Here is an 18463-nt window from a genome sequence, read left to right on the forward strand (position 1 = left end):
TCGCCGGGCTAATAATCGTCAACGGATCGCGAAGGGTTCACGATCGCGGGCAAGTGGTAGAGATACATGTGTCGTCGTAAAATAAGATCTAGATTATCTCTCTATTTGACCTCGACAAGTGTTGCATTTTAGTTTGAGTGTGTTATAAAAACCAGGTATAAATTCTGATAGATGATTTTTTTTAACACTATATTTCAACCTCTATTATTTTGTTACGTATTACACTTTTATCCATTATTGATTAAAAATATTCGTAAAAATAAAACAAATCTATATTTATATCTTATAATTTATATTATATTTATTTTTTTATTATCTATTATATATATATCGATAATATATTATTTATGAAACACGAGCACAATGTAATGTTTTAATATAATTTTTTATAGAAAGAGAAATGTGCACATTTATCTAACATTTTAATTTTTCTCCTACAGCTAATATGTCTGGACTATATCACTTGGGATTATACTTATTGTTATTGGAAAGTTGCATCGGCAATTATGCCAGATGGGATATGCAACTGCTGTGCTCGGACTTATATCCGCGAGTATTCACGAGTTATTTACCTCGTGGCAATCTGACCGGTGGAACTTACACGCAACAACTTCACTTGTCCAATATACAGGACTGCGTTATGGCCTGTTGCAAGAAACAACTGTGTAATGTAGCATTTATGCACAATAGTACATGTTATCATGTAGAATGCGAGAATTCCATGGTGTGCGTGCCATTGTATAGACCAGAATTAGCAAATGATAATCCACCGAGCATGGTACTGGTTAGACCTGTAGAGAATAACAAAATATGGAGTGACTTCTTAGATCAAGTTAATGATGACACTGTTGGGTAAATATCAATATAAAGTAGATAAAGCTAATGCCTAATATGTAGTATTTAAAAACTAGGAGAGCAACTAGGGGTACTAGCTTCTTTTTTTAAAACAGCAAATATAATATTCTTTCTTTAATACATCGCTAACGACATGATTTATATTTAGGACACTGAGTACAGATGGCACAGAACAGGATCAAATATTATTTAATGAGGCAAACAAAATCAATTGTATAGATCAATCAGGTTGTCTAGATAATGAAATTTGTGTGAAACACGGGGAGACTGATGTTGGAACTTGTCAATGTCCTTTAGGCTTCAAACGAAATATCGCCGGTACGTGTGATATTTTATTTAATTATTTATACAATTTTATGTAATAGAGATGATATTTTTATATTTCACATATATTAAATATATTTTTATTGTATCCAAGAATGCTTTTTAATATTGTGTTCATTATATTGTATCGTATTCATTATGTCATATTTAAAAAAAATTAATGGATTTGAAATTAAAATTATATTTTTAATCTGTATCTATTGTGTTATAGGTACTTGTATAATGATGCATGAAATAGACCCTGCTGAATTTGTGACACCACAAACAAAAGCTCAAACTATAAAAGACACTAGTACATCAATTAAACCGACTGTGAAACAATTGTTAGTCTCAGCAGTTTCTAAGGAAGTGAGATTACCAGAAAATGAAGTTACATTATCCGCATATACAGTTCCTGCTGAACGGGGCAACCAACATTATAATTACGCTTGGAGTTTGCTTAGTCAACCAGAAGGACACACTGGAACAATGACAGATCAGAATCGTGTTACCGTAAAATTAAGTAATTTGTCAGAAGGCTTATATACATTTAAAGTGGCTGTAAGCAGTCCGAATGCTTATGGAGAAGCTTACGCCAATGTCAGTGTTTTACCTCGTAAGTGCTTTCTCTTTGTCTTCTTTTTACCTTTTATTATAAAGGTACATAATCAATTATTGTTATTTGAATTATTTTAGCAAAACGTATCAATCAAGCGCCAATTGCCATAATTACTCCTGCTTCGCAAATTGTGAAACTACCGAATACAGGCGCGGTCTTGGATGGTTCGAATAGCAAGGATGATGATCGTGTCATCTCTTTTCATTGGGAATTGCAACAAGGCCCGATTGGATATCAGCCCAACCTTGTAGATACACCCACGCTTCAACTTAATAATCTTATTGCTGGCAATTATACATTCAAGTTAGTATATCAACTATGCTCTTTATTATATTATCAATAGTATTATAATAGTATTATATTATTATGATTTATGCATAATTTATAGTATTATATTACGATTGTGAATGATTATATAATTATCGCGATATTTATATAGAGACGCATGATTAGATGCTTCAAAAAGCTTTCACTTCTTTATGTTCCTTAAATCAAGAATATCAATAATTCTTTACAAATCTTGATATATTTATTTCACAGATTAACGGTGGAAGATTCGGATCACGTTACAAATTCGACAAGTGCCAATATAACTGTTTTGAAAGTGACCGACTATCCTCCCAGTGCAAATGCAGGACAAGATGTTATCATTTATCTACCTCAAAATACATTGACGCTTAATGGTAACTTAAGTACCGACGATCGAGGAATAGCTAGTTGGGAATGGACGAAAAGTCCATCCGATCAGAACAAAGCGGTGGATATGCAAAACACAAGAACACCTTATTTACAATTGTCAAATTTGGAGGAAGGAATGTATACATTTGTACTTAAAGTAACGGATGACTCGGAACAATCGTCCATGGCGGAAGTACACGTTTTCGTAAAACCTCCAACGAATAAACCGCCGAAAGGTACCATTATCATTTTTATTATTAATATTTCAAACTTATCAAATTTTACTTCAACAAATTGTGATACAATAAAACTCTTATAAATAAAAATTATATATGTAACAAATGTATAATATATGTAATTAAAATCATTTGTATTTTTTTATAACAGAAACAATATTTATGAAAAAGAATATTATCTTTTCTAATGTAGAAACAATTTTGATATAATCTTTTATATAATCTCAATTGATTCATTTTGTTGCAGCCGACGCAGGTGACGATGTAAGCATAGCATTACCTACAACACGCGCTGTTCTAAATGGTACAAGAAGTAAAGATGATATAAAGATTGTTTTGTATCATTGGGAGCAAATAAGGTATGCTATCTCTAATTCATTTCATTCTCACATTATACATTCTATATACTAAATAACTAAATTATCATATCGTTTATGTTATAGCGGACCTAATAACGCGGAATTCGCCTCAATGAATCAGTCTGTTACAAACATTACAAAACTAACAAAAGGCGATTACGTATTCAAATTGACAGTTGTTGATGATAATGGAAATGCAGATTCAGATACGGTCAATGTAAAGGTAACACAAAGTATGTACTTGTAATTCTCATATATATTGTATTGCATAATATAAATGTATATTATATTATAATATTATATGTAATTATATAATAATAATTATATATTATATAATTATAATAATAATTATATAATAATACTAAATATATATAATAATAGAAATATATATTAAAAATTTCATTTCCTAGATAAAAATGCGCCTCCAAAAGCGAATGCTGGTGGCGATCAAGTTGTGACAGCGCCGATCAGTGCATTAATCATCAATGGTTCACAATCGAGTGATGATTTAAGAATAGGACAATGGCTGTGGACTAGAGATCAATCTAGTCTTGCGATTGGTACTATAATTCAGGACACTGACAAATCACCAGTTTTAATGGTAAAGCTAAATTCATATATTATTAATTATAATATAATACTTGTATTAGTATTTTACTTCAACTTGTGATAATTTGATATAATATATCTTTAAATACTATCACACTGCTACACAATCTGTGTACATTATGTATTTAGACAATCGTATTCATTGCATCGTCTTCTTTTTTTCATAGCTAACGGATGTAGTTCCTGGTCGTTATGTTTTTCGATTAAAAGTAACAGATGATCAAGGTTTGAGCAGTGAAGATACTGTATCAGTAATTGTAAAACCTGGTTAGTATTGTGATTAAAAGTAATGTATCATTTTTTTAATGTAACTTTTAAAAAATCTCTTAAATTCCATAGATCCACAATTATTACATTTGGTGGAATTAACACTAAACATTGGGGCTAGCATGTTAACCGTTTCGCAGAAAAATTCATTAGTTGTGAAACTACAAATGTTACTACGAGACGAGGCTTCGATTGTCGTGCGAAATTTGAGAACTGAACCTCATACTGGAAAGGCCGTCTTAGTGTTTTATGTAGAAAAAAAGGGAGGAAAGACAACATTGCCAGGTCCAGAAGTAGTTAAAAGATTGAAAGAAAAATTACTACAAGATTCTGGTCTTTTACAGCTGTCAGTCGCTAACATAGATACTGCTGTATGCCAAAACAATTGTTCAGGTATATATCACAGAAATTATTATATATATATATATATATATATATATATATATATATATATATAATTTTATATTAAAATATATAATATAAATACATATAATTCAAAATGGAATTAAATTCCTGCACATAATTTCCGCAATTAATATTTTTTAATATCTTATCTAGGCCATGGTGTATGTCATCAAGAGACAAGACAATGCCTATGTGAAGCATTTTGGATGCAGAACTTGATACAAAAGTATTTTGGCAATGGCGACTCTAATTGTGGTATGTCAAATTGTTTTTTTTTTCTCTTTTTTATATTATTGTTTAATACAAAATGCATCTTTATTTCATCACATCGCGAACTATTTTTTTCAGATTGGAGTATTCTGTATGTGATAATAGCATTGCTATCATTAGTTGTATGTTGGGTTGGACTTATTTGGGGCTTTGTTTGCTTGTGCCAAAGAATATGTGCCGGTAGAAGACGTTCACTTCGGCCTAAGAAAAAACCAACGCGTTATTCTTTGTTACAACCAGAACCAGAAGATGATAGCAGCGCGTGTATGTAATTCTTTCATTACACTCTGTCTCTTGGAGCCAGATAATAATAATAAATATTTTGTATTGTTAATAACATTATTTATTAGTGCTATAAAATATTAAATGCAAAAAAAAACAGCTAGATTGCAGATAGATTTTTCTTTGAATTTTCTGCAAAATATTGTTTGAATGATAAAGTTCCCTTTTTTAACACAAACTGGATAGAAATTCAGCTACAAAATTTTATTTATAATAATTGTATTTTTAAAATATAAAAAATCTACACATATGCATGATATTCTCGAATATCAAAAATTTATTTATATTACTGATTATAATAATTTCTGTGTCGCAGTTTCAACTTACAACAAGATGGTGTTATCAGAATCCGACACCGATTCTGACGACGTTTTATTTGAGCATCATAAGAGTAAAAGCGGTAGTCATATAAGAAATGGTAAATCTCGAAATGGATTTGTCAAAGTTGGTCCTCGAGTAAAGACATGAGGTAATAAACCTGTTAAGCTTACGATTTATAAAATAATATATATTGAATTAAGATAATTATAACTTTATATATATTTCAGGAGTGCAATGATAACAATCCAAAGATAAATAGCGCACAGTTGTGTGAATTTGGCCAAACTTAAAATACTAGTCATGAAGATGTAAATTATGACTTATGTACCTTATAAGAACGATACAATTGCCTCTTCAAGATCGGTATCTCCAAGATTGGTAAGAATGTTCTAAGAAGGTAGATGGAGTCCAAGTATATTGTTTATAGATACGCGAGAATAATAATAATAATAATTAACATTCTACATCACGTTACTTAATTCATCTTAAGTATTAATCGATTCTATTCTGTATTATTGTGATTATCTTTATTATTGTGATCCTATAATAGCGCTAATGATTGATAACACGACGATACAGGTCGCATATCGTCAAACTATTGAGAGCTTGTCCAAGTATTATATTATGGCCTTAGAAAGTATTTAAATTTTTAAGTCGATATGTAGTAAGCACTCTATTATATCTATGTCATTTATATGTACTGCTTACTCTTTAATATGTACATTATTGATCTTATTTTTACACTATATGGATACTAAATAAAATTTACTATCCATACATGTCTTGTTAATTTTTCCATTTAAAGCTCATATTTAAATTATATGAATTTTTTATATCTCCATTTTATTCAAACATCAAAATTGTCGTTTGATATTTATACTTTTATTCAACACTATTTATAAAAAATTCTTGCTTACATTAACAATTTTTTTGAAGAGATTTAAAAAAAACATGGAAGAAAACTTTCAACATGTAAATTATGTTATGTTATTACATATAAATAGTATGTATAATTATACATACTATTTATATAATTATAAGTATAATTATGTTATTACATATAAATAATAGCTATTTATTTATTGATATATTTTACAATAATAGATTTTTTACATTTTGCCGAATAGACAATTTAGATATTAATACCATAATTTCGCAACTAGTACAGTTAAAATCTTGCATTTCAAAGCAAGTTCCATGCGCGTTTGGCTCGTAGCCTATATTTTAAAGTTATTTTTAACTCTCTATGCTGTGAACAAGTTTCAAGGGAAGTAGAAGAAGCAAGATTTCATACGGCCCGTTGATCCACTTTTGTATCTTTCGTTAACATTAATTTTGTTTGGTGAGTTCTATTGTGATTTATCAGTGTGCATTTATTGTACTCTTATTAATTATATTTTATCATGTAGCAGATGTGGTAATCGATGGATCTTTTAAACTGTTCGGGAACGAAACTCTCTTCAAAAAGTTGTTGCGGTCGCGAGGCTGCGATAGATAGCAATCTTGGAAGCTATGATCATATTTATGCAAGTTTGGTCGAATACAAAAAAGATATAAATACCGAAGATTTCGGTAACGTTGAACCAATAACGACAACAAACAAACGGTGAGCAAAATCTTCAAATTCACTTTTAGATAAAAAAACTTATTTATTACATGTATATAAATCACCTGTCCTATATATCTATCAACTTTTAAAAACGAGTTAAAAGTTAAAAGTTATTATATTCAAATAACATTTAAATAAAATGTTTAAGACTTTTACTTGTTCTTGGATTTAATAAGTGATCTTGATTGTTTTCAGCAATAAAAATTCCAGAAAAAAGTATGCTCTATGGTCCACAAATTCAAACATTCTTCATTCATATGAGTCTTCCCCCGTTTTCCTTCGCAAAATGGATAATGAAGTCTATGAAGAACCGAGAGAAATATCAAATCCATACAGATCGCACGATCTAGACTTTCAATGTCCCAGATGCGAACGAAGAATGGAAGAACCTAGACTTCTTCCTTGTCTACATCCTATATGTTTATTGTGTGTTTATGAATTGATGAGTAAACGTAAGTGGGAATTGAGCAAAATTTATAGAATATTAAATTTCATTTAATTTATAAAAAAAAACAGTTTAACATTCCAACATTTGCATAAGTTGATGCATCAATTGCTTATAGTTTTGATTGCACTATGTTCAAAAATTAATGAAGGCATTATAAAGACCTCTTATATATATTTACAGCTTCGTATGTTTCATTGAAGAATGAAATACGAGATAATAATCGAATTTATGCGCAACACAATATTCACGAGAGATGCCCATTATGCGATTCCTATTTGCCGAATATGAATTCTAACATATTACCACCGCATTATCCCTTGCAACATCGTTTAGTTATGGACACTATGCGGCGCAAACTGGTTAATAGAGTACTTTGCGACACTTGTACAAACGAAGTTCTGGTAACAATTTAGATATTATATATTTATCTTATATATAATCTAGTTTTTAAATTTATTATATTGTTATTTATTATTTTCTTAATATATCATTACGTTGCATACGATTTTATATGCGTCTATAACACGATAATTAAACAAACATTCAATAAGAATTACAAAAAAATCTTATAGACAAATTCTTCTTCTTTTTTTAAGGCGCTCATACAGTGTTCCACATGTTTACGTAATTTCTGCTCGGAATGTGGCAGACAACACGAACAACAAAATGTGGCAGAAGTAAAAACAATTAAACATTTAATGAGGCCACTGTGGGAAGCTACCAAAATACGACGGACCATTTTATGTCAAACACATCCGATGCACGCTTTAAGATTTTATTGTATCGCGTGTCAACAGGTCAAACATTCTCTAAATACATAATATTCCTCAAAACGAAAATGCAAATACAACATTAAAAAAAACAATTGACTTCAAATAATTGAGATTTAAGAAAATATTGATGTTTGAAGTCGACTCAATTATAATTTTGTGATTTATTATATTTTATTATTAATGATTTATATAATTTGAATAGACTATATATAGATATAGCCTGTTGACAAACAATTTTCAGGTAACATGTAAAGAATGTATGTGGAGTGCGCAGCACAGAGGTCATGCAAGTGAGGATGCACTTGGAGTGGGAAAGAGAGCTAGTGCGTACTTAGCAACAATGTTGCAAAAAGCGAGAATATTTCTAAATACTTTGTTGATTCAATATGATCATGACATATTTTCAAACAATGGTTTCGAAGAACTGCAAAATGCAGCCAAGGCTTACAGGTATGTTCATTTATATAGTTTTATATTATAAATTGAAAATTATATTGTTGTTAGTTATTAATCAAATGTAATCATATGTTTGATGAAAGCACTATACAATATTTTTTTCAAAAATTTAAATTATTTTACTCTTTAACTGTATAACAAAGGTATAATCTGTATAGAAATATATACATAACAATTTAATACATGGGACTCTAAACAAACGTCAATGTTTGTTAATATTAATATATCATATATATAATATATAATTGTCATTTGAGGTTTGAAATCATTATACATTCCAAAGATTGATTGATGCAAACTTGGGTATACTTTGTTAATATTATAGTTAATATCGCGATCAATGTATAATTTAGAATATATTATTTCTAAGATTAGTTAAGTATAATTGTAATATTTGTAACTAATTCAAATAAATATAAATGCGCAAGAGCTCCTATTTTGTACACATCTTCTATATATGTATGTATACATAAGATATGCAATATATAAGCAGCAATATGCAATGCAAATGGATATTTGCTTATATATACAATTAAACTTTGTCTAAATAAAGAGATAAAATTAAGGTAAGATAAAAGACACAATACTATATTTAATATTTTTGCAATCCTATTCTCCTCTCATCTCAAAAATGCTTAATTAAATTGGCTTAAGAATTATTTTATCATATATTATTCCATGATATTAAAATTACTATTTTAATTTTGATTGCTATTAAATTGTCACAAAATATGTATATACATTTAATAATAGTAAGATATATTTTCTCTCTCTCTCTCTCTCTCTTGCATAAAGAAAAATTTTATATAACTCAAACAGAATGAAAGTCTAATTCAAAAATTGCATTTTTAAATAGATACATTTAAAAAATCAAAATTTAGAATGTATAATTGTTGGCTGTTATCTCATAGATCCTTAATTTTCAAAAAATATGTTGACAACTATAATTATAAAATAAATTTTCATTAAAATAAAACTCGCTTAAAATTATAAAAAACAAAAGTTTGTTAACTATTTAATTTTTGTCTATTTCATCAAAGTTCTTTGAATTGTAATGATTGGGCATATTTTTCATCTTTTTAAATTAAATTTGAGAGAGAGAGAGAGAGAAAGATATCTAGATATATAAGAAAATGTATATCTGTATAATGTATAATTTTGATTTATAATATTTTCACTTTTTGTATATAATTAATAATTAATGCGTCTTCAATTAAAATTGAAATATATCTAAGAGAGTGAAATATTATATATATTCAGAAGATATTTATTAGTTTATTTAAGACTTACAATGTAAGTTGATGCATAGTTTTTCGTACCATTAAGCAGCGTCCATTACGTAATATAGATCCACAACAAGACCAATGATTAACACCCGGATGTCCAATGTGTCCATGACCACAACCTTTATATCCACCTTTAAAATGAAATATAATATATTATTTTTGTTTATTCTTCTAAAACTTTATACAGAATTTATTACAAAATCGCTTTTTTTCTTTAAGAAATATTTTATATCAGAAAGTTTTATTTTATATTATGAAAAATATTGCTTTTATAATATTAATTTTGATAATATATTTTAAAATTACTATTTAAAGATTACTTATAATCGGTTAAATTAATTCTTACCAGGCATGATGCCTCTACAGCCACAAGTTATTTCCTTTTTTCCACCACTAGAGCAGAATGTGCAGCAATGATAAACACCATTATGCGTAAGTCTTAAAGCTGATAATCTCCCATTCTTGTACCAACATTCTGTAGTAAAATATAATATATATATTATTTTCCATTCAGAAAAATTCAAACAATATCAAGTACATCTTACCATCTCTTTTATCCATTATTACATTTGTCACACCTAATTTATTTAATCTTCTCACTATTATTCTAGCAAGCGTTAGTATTTCTATTTCAGAACCATCAGCAAGTAAGTCATTTATCAGCGAAATAGCATCCAGAAGATACCTCGCTCTTCGTAATCGATCGAATTCTCGAATTCTTTCCTGGGCCTGTTTCGTGTGAAGCAATAAAACTTCGTAGTCTTGTAAATTTGAAACATCTGCATTACTTTCAGAATATCTGTATAAAAAAAATCCTTATTTATCTAAACTAAAAAAAGTAGTTATGTGACAATAATTATAAACATCTTATGATATAATTATAAAAACTTATTATATAATAATAAGTTATATATAAGTAAACAGAATTACTATATAACTTATTTAATAATAGTAATAGTTATTACTTGTGTAATAACTTATTATAACACGTGCACAGTACATAATAAGTTCTTATATTTATATCACTACTTAATCATAACTTATTAGACTACTTGTCTCTAATAGTACTAACATAAAAAACCTAAAATAATAGAAATAATTTTTAACGAAAAATGTATGTTTAATACATGGATTAATTCACTTTTATCATGTATTTATAATGTATAAAAAAGTCATGAGACATATTATATATATGTTATGTTAAGCATTGTCATGTGATTTTCATTTTTATCTTAATACTTTGATAAATACTGTCATTTAAGTATATGCGCAATATAAACGCATCTAATTGTCATTTGAGGTATTGATATATGATTAAAATTGACAGATATATAAATAATTTTAGCGCTTTTTATATTTATTAGCAATCCTATGTTTTATCTTAAGAACGTCAAATTATAATTAGGCATAAGTAAAACTTACAATTAGGCATAAAAAGCTTGAAAGCGCCAAGCAAATCGAAAATGCTTAATAATAATTCTTAAATACAAATGTATTTATTTAAATCTAAAAACCTATGCATAAACCTGTTTTATATTCTTCCCTAGATAAAAAAAAAAGATAAAAAAATAGAATTTGCAGTGCATGTCATATTAGCAATTCTTTTTCTGTATCAAGTGTGATAATTTAATTGTTTTAATTATTAAATCAAAAGAGATTATATGTTGCAACTAAGAGCTACTCCCAAGAAATCTTCAAAATTAATGGTAATTGTTCCAGTTTGATCTGTATCTCTTGTTCTAAATGCCTCTGTAAAACGATATATTTTAATAAATTATACGTTTGAATCATTTTAAATATTATTCATCATATCAAAATAGAAAAATATTTCAAAATATTATTATATAAAATAAAAAATAGAATATATAAATATAAATCTCACATATACATACATGTACACTAATATACATGATATATCTTCTATATAAGCTCTATTTACCTGTAAACCTTTGTATCTGAACACACAATACTATAAACTGATCAACAGTAATAGATTGATGACCTTGAAGATCGCTCTTTTTTATGAGAAACTGAATAAACTCTGAACTCAGTCTATAACCCATTTGTGTTAAAGCTGCACTTAATTCATTCTCTTGTATACTGCCTGAATTGTCATGATCAAAACCACGAAAAACTCCAAGCCAAGCATTTATATAATTATAGAGAGCTTGAAATTCTGATATGTTTATAGTGCCATTCTTTTCTTTATCAAACATACCTGTAGATCAAATAAAATAATTCTTGTTAATATTTCTTTATCAATTATTGTTTATCTTAAGAAATATAATATATTTCAGATTTTACATATTCATATTAATCACTAACATATAATAAATATAAAATGTGCAAACATACCAATCATTAACTTGCACGCTGTGTCAGAGAAAGTACCTCCTTGACCGTTAGCTAATGCTGATTGCAATTCTGTAGCTGTTATTCGACCACTTCTGTCTTTATCCACCGTGGAGAACCATCGTTGAACATCCGGATGCATTTCAGATCCAGGATCAGTAGTGCCATACATTGCGTTCTTAAAGGAGAATAAATAGAATAAATATTACTGAAGAATGTCATACATTTTCTTAACACACATACACACAATTTATAGTAAATAAAATAAAGATGAGTGTCACAGCTTGTTTATAACATTCATTCGCGTGTTAAAGTCATTAATATGCATCTGACAAACAGTTCAATAATAGTTAACAAGCGAGATGCTAAAGTTGGCATATTATTGCTATATATACATGTGCAATTATTATACAATTATACAAAATTACCGGATATGCCATGACTGATACTCTCTCTCTCTAAGTATGTATATGACAATGTGTACAAGTAAGGTTGTGTGAAGCTTATTTCTTCAAACTGTCATCATATAAAATTCTACGTTATCGAGTTACGCAACAATAAACGCACTCATCACGCGTTAACAGCATACTGGAATAAAACATCGAAAAACATACTGGAATAATCAGAAGCCTAGATTCTTATGACATGTACGTTTCTACTCCTGTGATATATTTTGATATTTATGATCAATTGACACACTCGTAAGAAATATTTCCTCTTCCTTTTTTCCTGGAAAGTCTCTCCAATCTTATTTCTAGGTTACACGACGTAATTAGAAATGTTAGAAACGTCAGAAATGCTGGATAAAAAAACAGCTGTTTATAAAATGCCTATTTAAGCGAGAGCGAATATATATATAAACAAAGGAAGGCAACTTATTGGCTGCGCCATGTTGTTGACACTTTCACTTACTCGAATCGCGATTGGTCGCTGTTCGTATCAACAATATGGCGTCTCGCGTTTTTCCTAGAGCACAGTATATCCAGTAGCGCAACTCTCTCGATTTTGTGTTGGCCAAAATGGAGTGCGCATGCGCCAAGTAAGCGAGTTGCCCAGCAGCAACAGCAACAGAAACGGCAACAGCAACAGAAACAGAAAAGTTGCAAGTTGATTGGCTATCGCATGGCTTTTAGCCAATCAACTTGCAACTTTTCTGTAAGAGCCGAATTTGCGCATACGTTTCTCTTGTGAATGAATTCAAGAATCGAGCCCCTGTTCCGTTTCTCTATGCGCAGTAAAGCCTAGTCTACAATAGAGTCGTAAGGTCGTAAACGTAAGAAATTGACCAATCACAGTCGATTATTCTCCTCGAATTCAACTGTGATTGGTCAATTTCTTACGTTTACGACCTTACGACTCTATTGTAGACTAGCCCTAACGCTGGGTCCACAATAGGTGATTTAAGCCCTAAGCCTTAAGAAATTGACCAATCACAGTCGAGTTTTCTCCTCATACTTGACTGCGATTGATCAATTTCTTAAGGCTTAGGGCTTAAATCACCTATTGTGGACCCAGCATAAGAGTGATGGGAAAAAGGGAACGAGCCAATGCGCTCATGCGATGCGCTGCGTTTTATGCAGTTCATGCGTGAAACGGAACGCACCCCTAGAAGACTCTGGGGAGTCAACTGAGTGAGTTTTAGAACGCAGTATTGACACAATTAAATCGCCATCTTGCCAAGTTTATTACTTTAGCTGCTTCTATGGCTGATATTTCTATCTTTCAACGCGCATATTGATATCTGTTATTTAATAATTATTCATTCTATGCATCCTCGCCACTTTTTTCCGTCTGCAAACCTTATTACATCCGTCCATTACGACGCGATGTAATTTGTGACACGAAGGTGACGAAGGAAGAAAGTTTACAACATTGTGGCAACACTGTATCGCGATACATTTTGCGCTTGAAACCGAGGACGTTTGTATCGAGAGGACGAAATATTTATTATCGTGATATATAAAGATATTTGGGAGGGAAAGAAGAGGCTGCGACAGAAAACGGACTGTGGCTTGGAATAATCTGTTTCTCGTTCGAGTCAAACATCATGGATGATTTGCAAAATTACAAGCTACAGCTTCAGCAGGCGAGTCTTGTTATTCTTTCTTAACCTCTCGGAAAATGGCGATTAATCAGATGTAAAGGAGAGTCTGGTCTTTTTTAACAATATTCTTGGGCTAATTCGTATCCTTCGTGTTCCAGGTGGAAGCAGCTCTCACGACAGATCCGAATAACGAGGAGTTGATAAAGCTGAAATTCGATCTGAAGGAAGTAATAAAGCTGACACATGATTTAATTAAGTCACAACAGCAGGAAAAAAGACAGGCCAATGGCATGGATGCTAAAGATCCTATTTTGCTTGCAGTTCTGGCCAATAAATGGAAAGTCGGCGATCAGTGTATGGCACCCTGGAGCGAAGACAACAAGTGAGCCTATAGATTTAATATAGTTTTAATTTTATTCAAATTTTGCAATGGATAGATTATAACACATGTTTTGGAAGCGCAACATTTTGCCTAAATCATTAATTAAAATATTAAGAAAACGACTTTATATACAAGTTTTTGATAAAGTTCTACAAACTACTTAATAGTTAATCGGAAATTGATTTAATTGTGAATTGAATTGATTGGGAATTGAAGGGTTTTGGCAAGATTTTTGATTTTATTTTTTAAATTATTTATTTTTCAGTTAATATTGGATGGACTTCATTTTAAGAAAGTTTTAATTTGAATTTAAACTGCCAAGTTTTATTTAATGTTGAACATTAAAAAGTTGCAGAAAAGGTATTAAGCAAGTATTTACCATGGCTAGACTTTCTGTTAAAAATCGATGTATTGACATTTTGTCTTAAAAAAATGAAAAAAAAAAAAAGGCACAATAGCTATTCTGAAATAAAACTTGTGCAGCTCTTAGTTTTTATATTATATTTTTATAAAACTTTACAGATATTATGAAGCAACCATAGACTTGATAAGTGAAGATGGAGTTGTAAACGTAACATTCAATGAATACAAGAACACTGATGTCACCATGCTCAGTCAGTTGAAATCTGTTGCTAAGAGGCCAGCGTCGGACTGGGCAGATCAAAAATCAAAGTAAGTCATTTTTAATCTACGATATCTATAAATGTATAATTACCTATAGATTAATATTTTTTATAATTTTACACATGTCTACCTTATGAGAAATGTAAAAAGTATAAGGCAATTACTAATCATTCATTTTTTCCCCTGTCCCTCTTTCCTGAATTGGCAACAATACTCGATGATTGGTATGATATTTCGTCTGAAATTGCTCGTTATTGTTCATTTATCCTTTGATGTTACATGGTCATCGGACTTCAGGAAAAGGTAATAAGAATTGTCCGATTCCTCTGGTACCATACTTTTTGAAACAAATTAATAATTGGTATAATACATATATAAAAAAAAAGAATTATATATATGTATTGCTATTTTACAAGTATTAATTTATTGAAATAGGTATAGTACTTTTATAAATCAGTTGCCACAACAATCGTGGCACACACACCTACATATTTACATACATTTTAATTTTACATTTATAGAGATGTGTTTAATAAAAAGAAATAATGATAGTTTTTTTACTACTCGTACATAAAATTGACTTGTTTCCTATCTATTTACCCAAATGATAGATTTATTCATTTACAGAAAGATGCAAGCAGCTGCAGTGGCAGGCTCAGATCCAAACAAACAGAGAGAATATCTTAAGAAGAAGAAGCAGAGGAAATTACAGCGATTTAAGGAACTGGAAGAAGAACGTGAATTGGAGAAAAATAAATGGTTAGCGTTTACCAATAAGGTATGTACAGCACAAGAATTCATTTATGCATTTATCTCAAGGATGTATTTTTAAAGTATATTAACCTTGTAATTATTTTTCACAGTCTACAAAGAAAGGCGTCATAAAGAAGAGTATCTTTGCGACACCGGAGAATGTGAATGGACGTGTGGGAATCGGTACCTGTGGCGTTAGTGGTCGAGAAATGACTAAGTTCAGTAACGGGGAAAAATGGAGACGAGGAGCTTAAATAACTTAAATGTAAATAGATTACTATACTTGGTGAGAGATAGAAAAAATTTTTGCATAATTATTATTATACATTAAATATTAAAGAGAGACTGCTGATTTTTTCACAAACATTGGTACGTGGGTTGAATTAATGTGCGCGATCGCAAGACTGGCTATGATATTTTCATATCCGCGGAGATAATACATTTTGTCATATGTCAACACTGACGATGAGTAAGTACCGAAATAATTTCGGATTTTTTACCGTAACACAATTCAAAAATAATAGTGAAATATGAATGTGTTTTTAGATTAATATGTTTCTGTCAATATATAATTTGTTTACAAACAAAAATTGATATAAATAAATGTATATAAATGTTTAATCCATGAAGAAAAAATATCAAGCATCAATTTAATATTTTTTTTAAATGGAATAACAAATGAGAAAAAACTTATAAATAATGTGTAACCAAAGAATATGGAATATATTTCGATTAATTTTAATATATAATACACAGATTGATTATATAATGATATAATGTAATACAAAAAAAACTGATGATTATCATTCCATTATTTAGTAAATTCTTAATATAGCTTTTATTTTCTTTCTCTATTTATTTTTCTCTAAAAAATATTTGAGCTCATCTTTTATTAATAAGAAATATTCGTCCGTAATATCATTAAGAATATTGCTTACTTCATCTTCTGTCAGATTATTGTATACATTTTCATCTAAAAATTATATACATATGTCAATATTATTCCAACAGAAATAATATTATATTGAATATAGATATTATTCTTACCCTTAATTGAAAAATGCCCAAAAAATTCACATACTGCAGGTATAAAGGCAGTTGTATCTTTAACATCAAAAGATGGTTTTCTGGCCCAAATATAAATGCGTAAATCGTTATACAAATCGTCATTAGATCGTGATTTTGCTCGCGTAATGTATACATTGTGCGCTACTTGATGCAATTGTAAATAATTCACTACAAGGAATGTTTGAGACACAAAATCCTGGATACTTTTAAAACTAGACAATTTGAGGCAGAATCCTTTTGCTGGATAATTTATCAATAAGTGTACACCAGACGTATAATGATAAATATCCTAACAACAAACAAAATAGATGTCTGTAATGTATTGCAAAGTTTTTTTAATAAGCAGACAATTGTCAAATATATTACCTACAATGTATTCAAGAAGCATTTCGTATTTCAAATAGTACAAATGCCAGTGTAAATGATTAACAGATGCATGAGCGCACAAGCTATTGAAAGTAGTCCTCAAAGACCTAGAATGGAAAAGAAAGAGAAAAAAAATAACATCTGTTATGTCACATTTTGACAAATGTTTTTGACAATACGATTATTAATGATTACCATGAATTGCTTAAAAGACATAATTCTATCACTTTGCGAAGATTGTACTCTGTCATAACTTGTGGTAAACATTTTAAGCGTTCCGTAAGAACTAAACAATGACCCTGTTCCAAAGGACTGTCGTTAATTGCAACTATATCATTTGTGTCACCATTGCCGATGTCAAATAATATTTCTTGTTGTGTTAATTTAGTGAAATTAAAACCTGTGGAGTTAAAAGATTGTAGCATAGATGTAATCGATTCTGGTGTACGTCTATATTGACCTCTGTCTGGATTTAACTAAAATTATAAATTGTATCAATTGTATCGCACATTAGATGAAGTATCAATTGTATTGTACATTAGATGAAACTATTCTTCTTGTACACATCAATGTATGTACCTGTGCCAAAAATCTGTATCTTCCTTTCAATGATTTACTGCTCCTTATATTTAAAGTATATCGAAATGCTTTGATTTCTTCAGCTTGCTTCCATGTTTGCTGCAAAACATTATCAAATGGACTCTCTTTTTCTTTATATAATTTAATGGCAAAATTAAAATCTTTTGCATCGTAAGAAAATGTAGGAATTTGTTTATGTGAAAGCATATTGCATATAATCACGTGATTTATATTAAATATAACATGCAAACTATAAAAATGTAAACATCAACTCATTTTCAATAGTAAGTCAGGTTGTACACTGATATTATATTCGTATGACGCATCGAATGTACCGATTGGCTGTTGGATGAAGAAATTCTATAATTCTGATAGGGTCTCGAAGTTCTACATAGCCAGTTGTCCAACATTTTGCCGTATGAATGTATATCAGCCTGAAATATTGAGGAACTTGTCCAAGAAAGTCTCTTTGCTCCACTTTCAAAATAACTTTATAAAATAAACATTTATTATTATTGT

General features: G+C 29.6%; 6 protein-coding genes across 8 annotated transcripts; 3 read left to right on the top strand and 3 right to left on the bottom strand.

Annotated features, from left to right (window-relative positions):
• The first annotated feature begins 445 nt into the window (after positions 1 to 445).
• Positions 446 to 5972, top strand: LOC145942067 (dyslexia-associated protein KIAA0319-like protein). Its single transcript, XM_083048554.1, has 14 exons — positions 446 to 852; positions 1004 to 1173; positions 1391 to 1774; positions 1855 to 2080; positions 2318 to 2691; positions 2939 to 3050; positions 3135 to 3283; positions 3461 to 3651; positions 3827 to 3926; positions 3999 to 4319; positions 4485 to 4586; positions 4680 to 4865; positions 5200 to 5352; positions 5432 to 5972. Exons 1-13 carry the CDS (start codon positions 446 to 448, stop codon positions 5349 to 5351), a joined length of 2874 nt encoding a protein of 957 aa, XP_082904680.1. The 3' UTR covers position 5352; positions 5432 to 5972.
• On the bottom strand, positions 667 to 10482 carry LOC145942074 (E3 ubiquitin-protein ligase TRIM45). The gene is made up of 4 exons (XM_083048566.1): positions 10322 to 10482; positions 10123 to 10251; positions 9781 to 9907; positions 667 to 791 (listed from the first exon to the last, which is right to left on the bottom strand). Exons 1-4 carry the CDS (start codon positions 10335 to 10337, stop codon positions 752 to 754), a joined length of 312 nt encoding a protein of 103 aa, XP_082904692.1. The 5' UTR covers positions 10338 to 10482; the 3' UTR covers positions 667 to 751.
• LOC145942069 (protein meiotic P26) lies at positions 6282 to 8848 on the top strand. 2 transcript variants are annotated; one of them, XM_083048559.1, is made up of 6 exons: positions 6282 to 6546; positions 6614 to 6810; positions 7009 to 7265; positions 7442 to 7662; positions 7858 to 8058; positions 8276 to 8848. In XM_083048559.1, exons 2-6 carry the CDS (start codon positions 6629 to 6631, stop codon positions 8513 to 8515), a joined length of 1101 nt encoding a protein of 366 aa, XP_082904685.1. In that variant the 5' UTR covers positions 6282 to 6546; positions 6614 to 6628; the 3' UTR covers positions 8516 to 8848. The 2 variants fall into 2 exon arrangements, with proteins under 2 accessions (XP_082904685.1, XP_082904684.1); XM_083048558.1 differs by having other exon boundaries at positions 6283 to 6546; positions 6617 to 6810; positions 8276 to 8847.
• An 823-nt stretch (positions 10483 to 11305) lies between the features above and the next one.
• On the bottom strand, positions 11306 to 12979 carry Pef (penta-EF-hand domain containing protein peflin). The gene is made up of 5 exons (XM_083048563.1): positions 12743 to 12979; positions 12557 to 12644; positions 12132 to 12306; positions 11716 to 11994; positions 11306 to 11525 (listed from the first exon to the last, which is right to left on the bottom strand). Exons 2-5 carry the CDS (start codon positions 12566 to 12568, stop codon positions 11434 to 11436), a joined length of 558 nt encoding a protein of 185 aa, XP_082904689.1. The 5' UTR covers positions 12569 to 12644; positions 12743 to 12979; the 3' UTR covers positions 11306 to 11433.
• Positions 12980 to 13784: 805 nt separating this feature from the next.
• Spf30 (Splicing factor 30) lies at positions 13785 to 16637 on the top strand. Of its 2 annotated transcripts, XM_083047636.1 has the most exons (6): positions 13785 to 14214; positions 14331 to 14554; positions 15077 to 15226; positions 15806 to 15956; positions 16042 to 16196; positions 16272 to 16637. In XM_083047636.1, the coding sequence occupies exons 1-5, from the start codon at positions 14176 to 14178 to the stop codon at positions 16183 to 16185; spliced, it is 708 nt and encodes a 235-aa protein (XP_082903762.1). In that variant the 5' UTR covers positions 13785 to 14175; the 3' UTR covers positions 16186 to 16196; positions 16272 to 16637. The 2 variants fall into 2 exon arrangements, with proteins under 2 accessions (XP_082903762.1, XP_082903760.1); XM_083047634.1 differs by having other exon boundaries at positions 13786 to 14214; positions 16042 to 16636.
• A 21-nt stretch (positions 16638 to 16658) lies between these two features.
• On the bottom strand, positions 16659 to 18248 carry LOC145941522 (GDP-D-glucose phosphorylase 1). The gene is made up of 5 exons (XM_083047632.1): positions 17945 to 18248; positions 17561 to 17841; positions 17370 to 17472; positions 16979 to 17288; positions 16659 to 16904 (listed from the first exon to the last, which is right to left on the bottom strand). Exons 1-5 carry the CDS (start codon positions 18149 to 18151, stop codon positions 16783 to 16785), a joined length of 1023 nt encoding a protein of 340 aa, XP_082903758.1. The 5' UTR covers positions 18152 to 18248; the 3' UTR covers positions 16659 to 16782.
• Positions 18249 to 18463: the final 215 nt, after the last annotated feature.

Source organism: Prenolepis imparis, unplaced genomic scaffold, assembly GCF_030444845.1.
Source record: "Prenolepis imparis isolate NDT839.2.m4 unplaced genomic scaffold, iyPreImpa1.0 SCAF_10, whole genome shotgun sequence".
NCBI classification, from domain to species: Eukaryota; Metazoa; Arthropoda; class Insecta; order Hymenoptera; family Formicidae; genus Prenolepis; species Prenolepis imparis.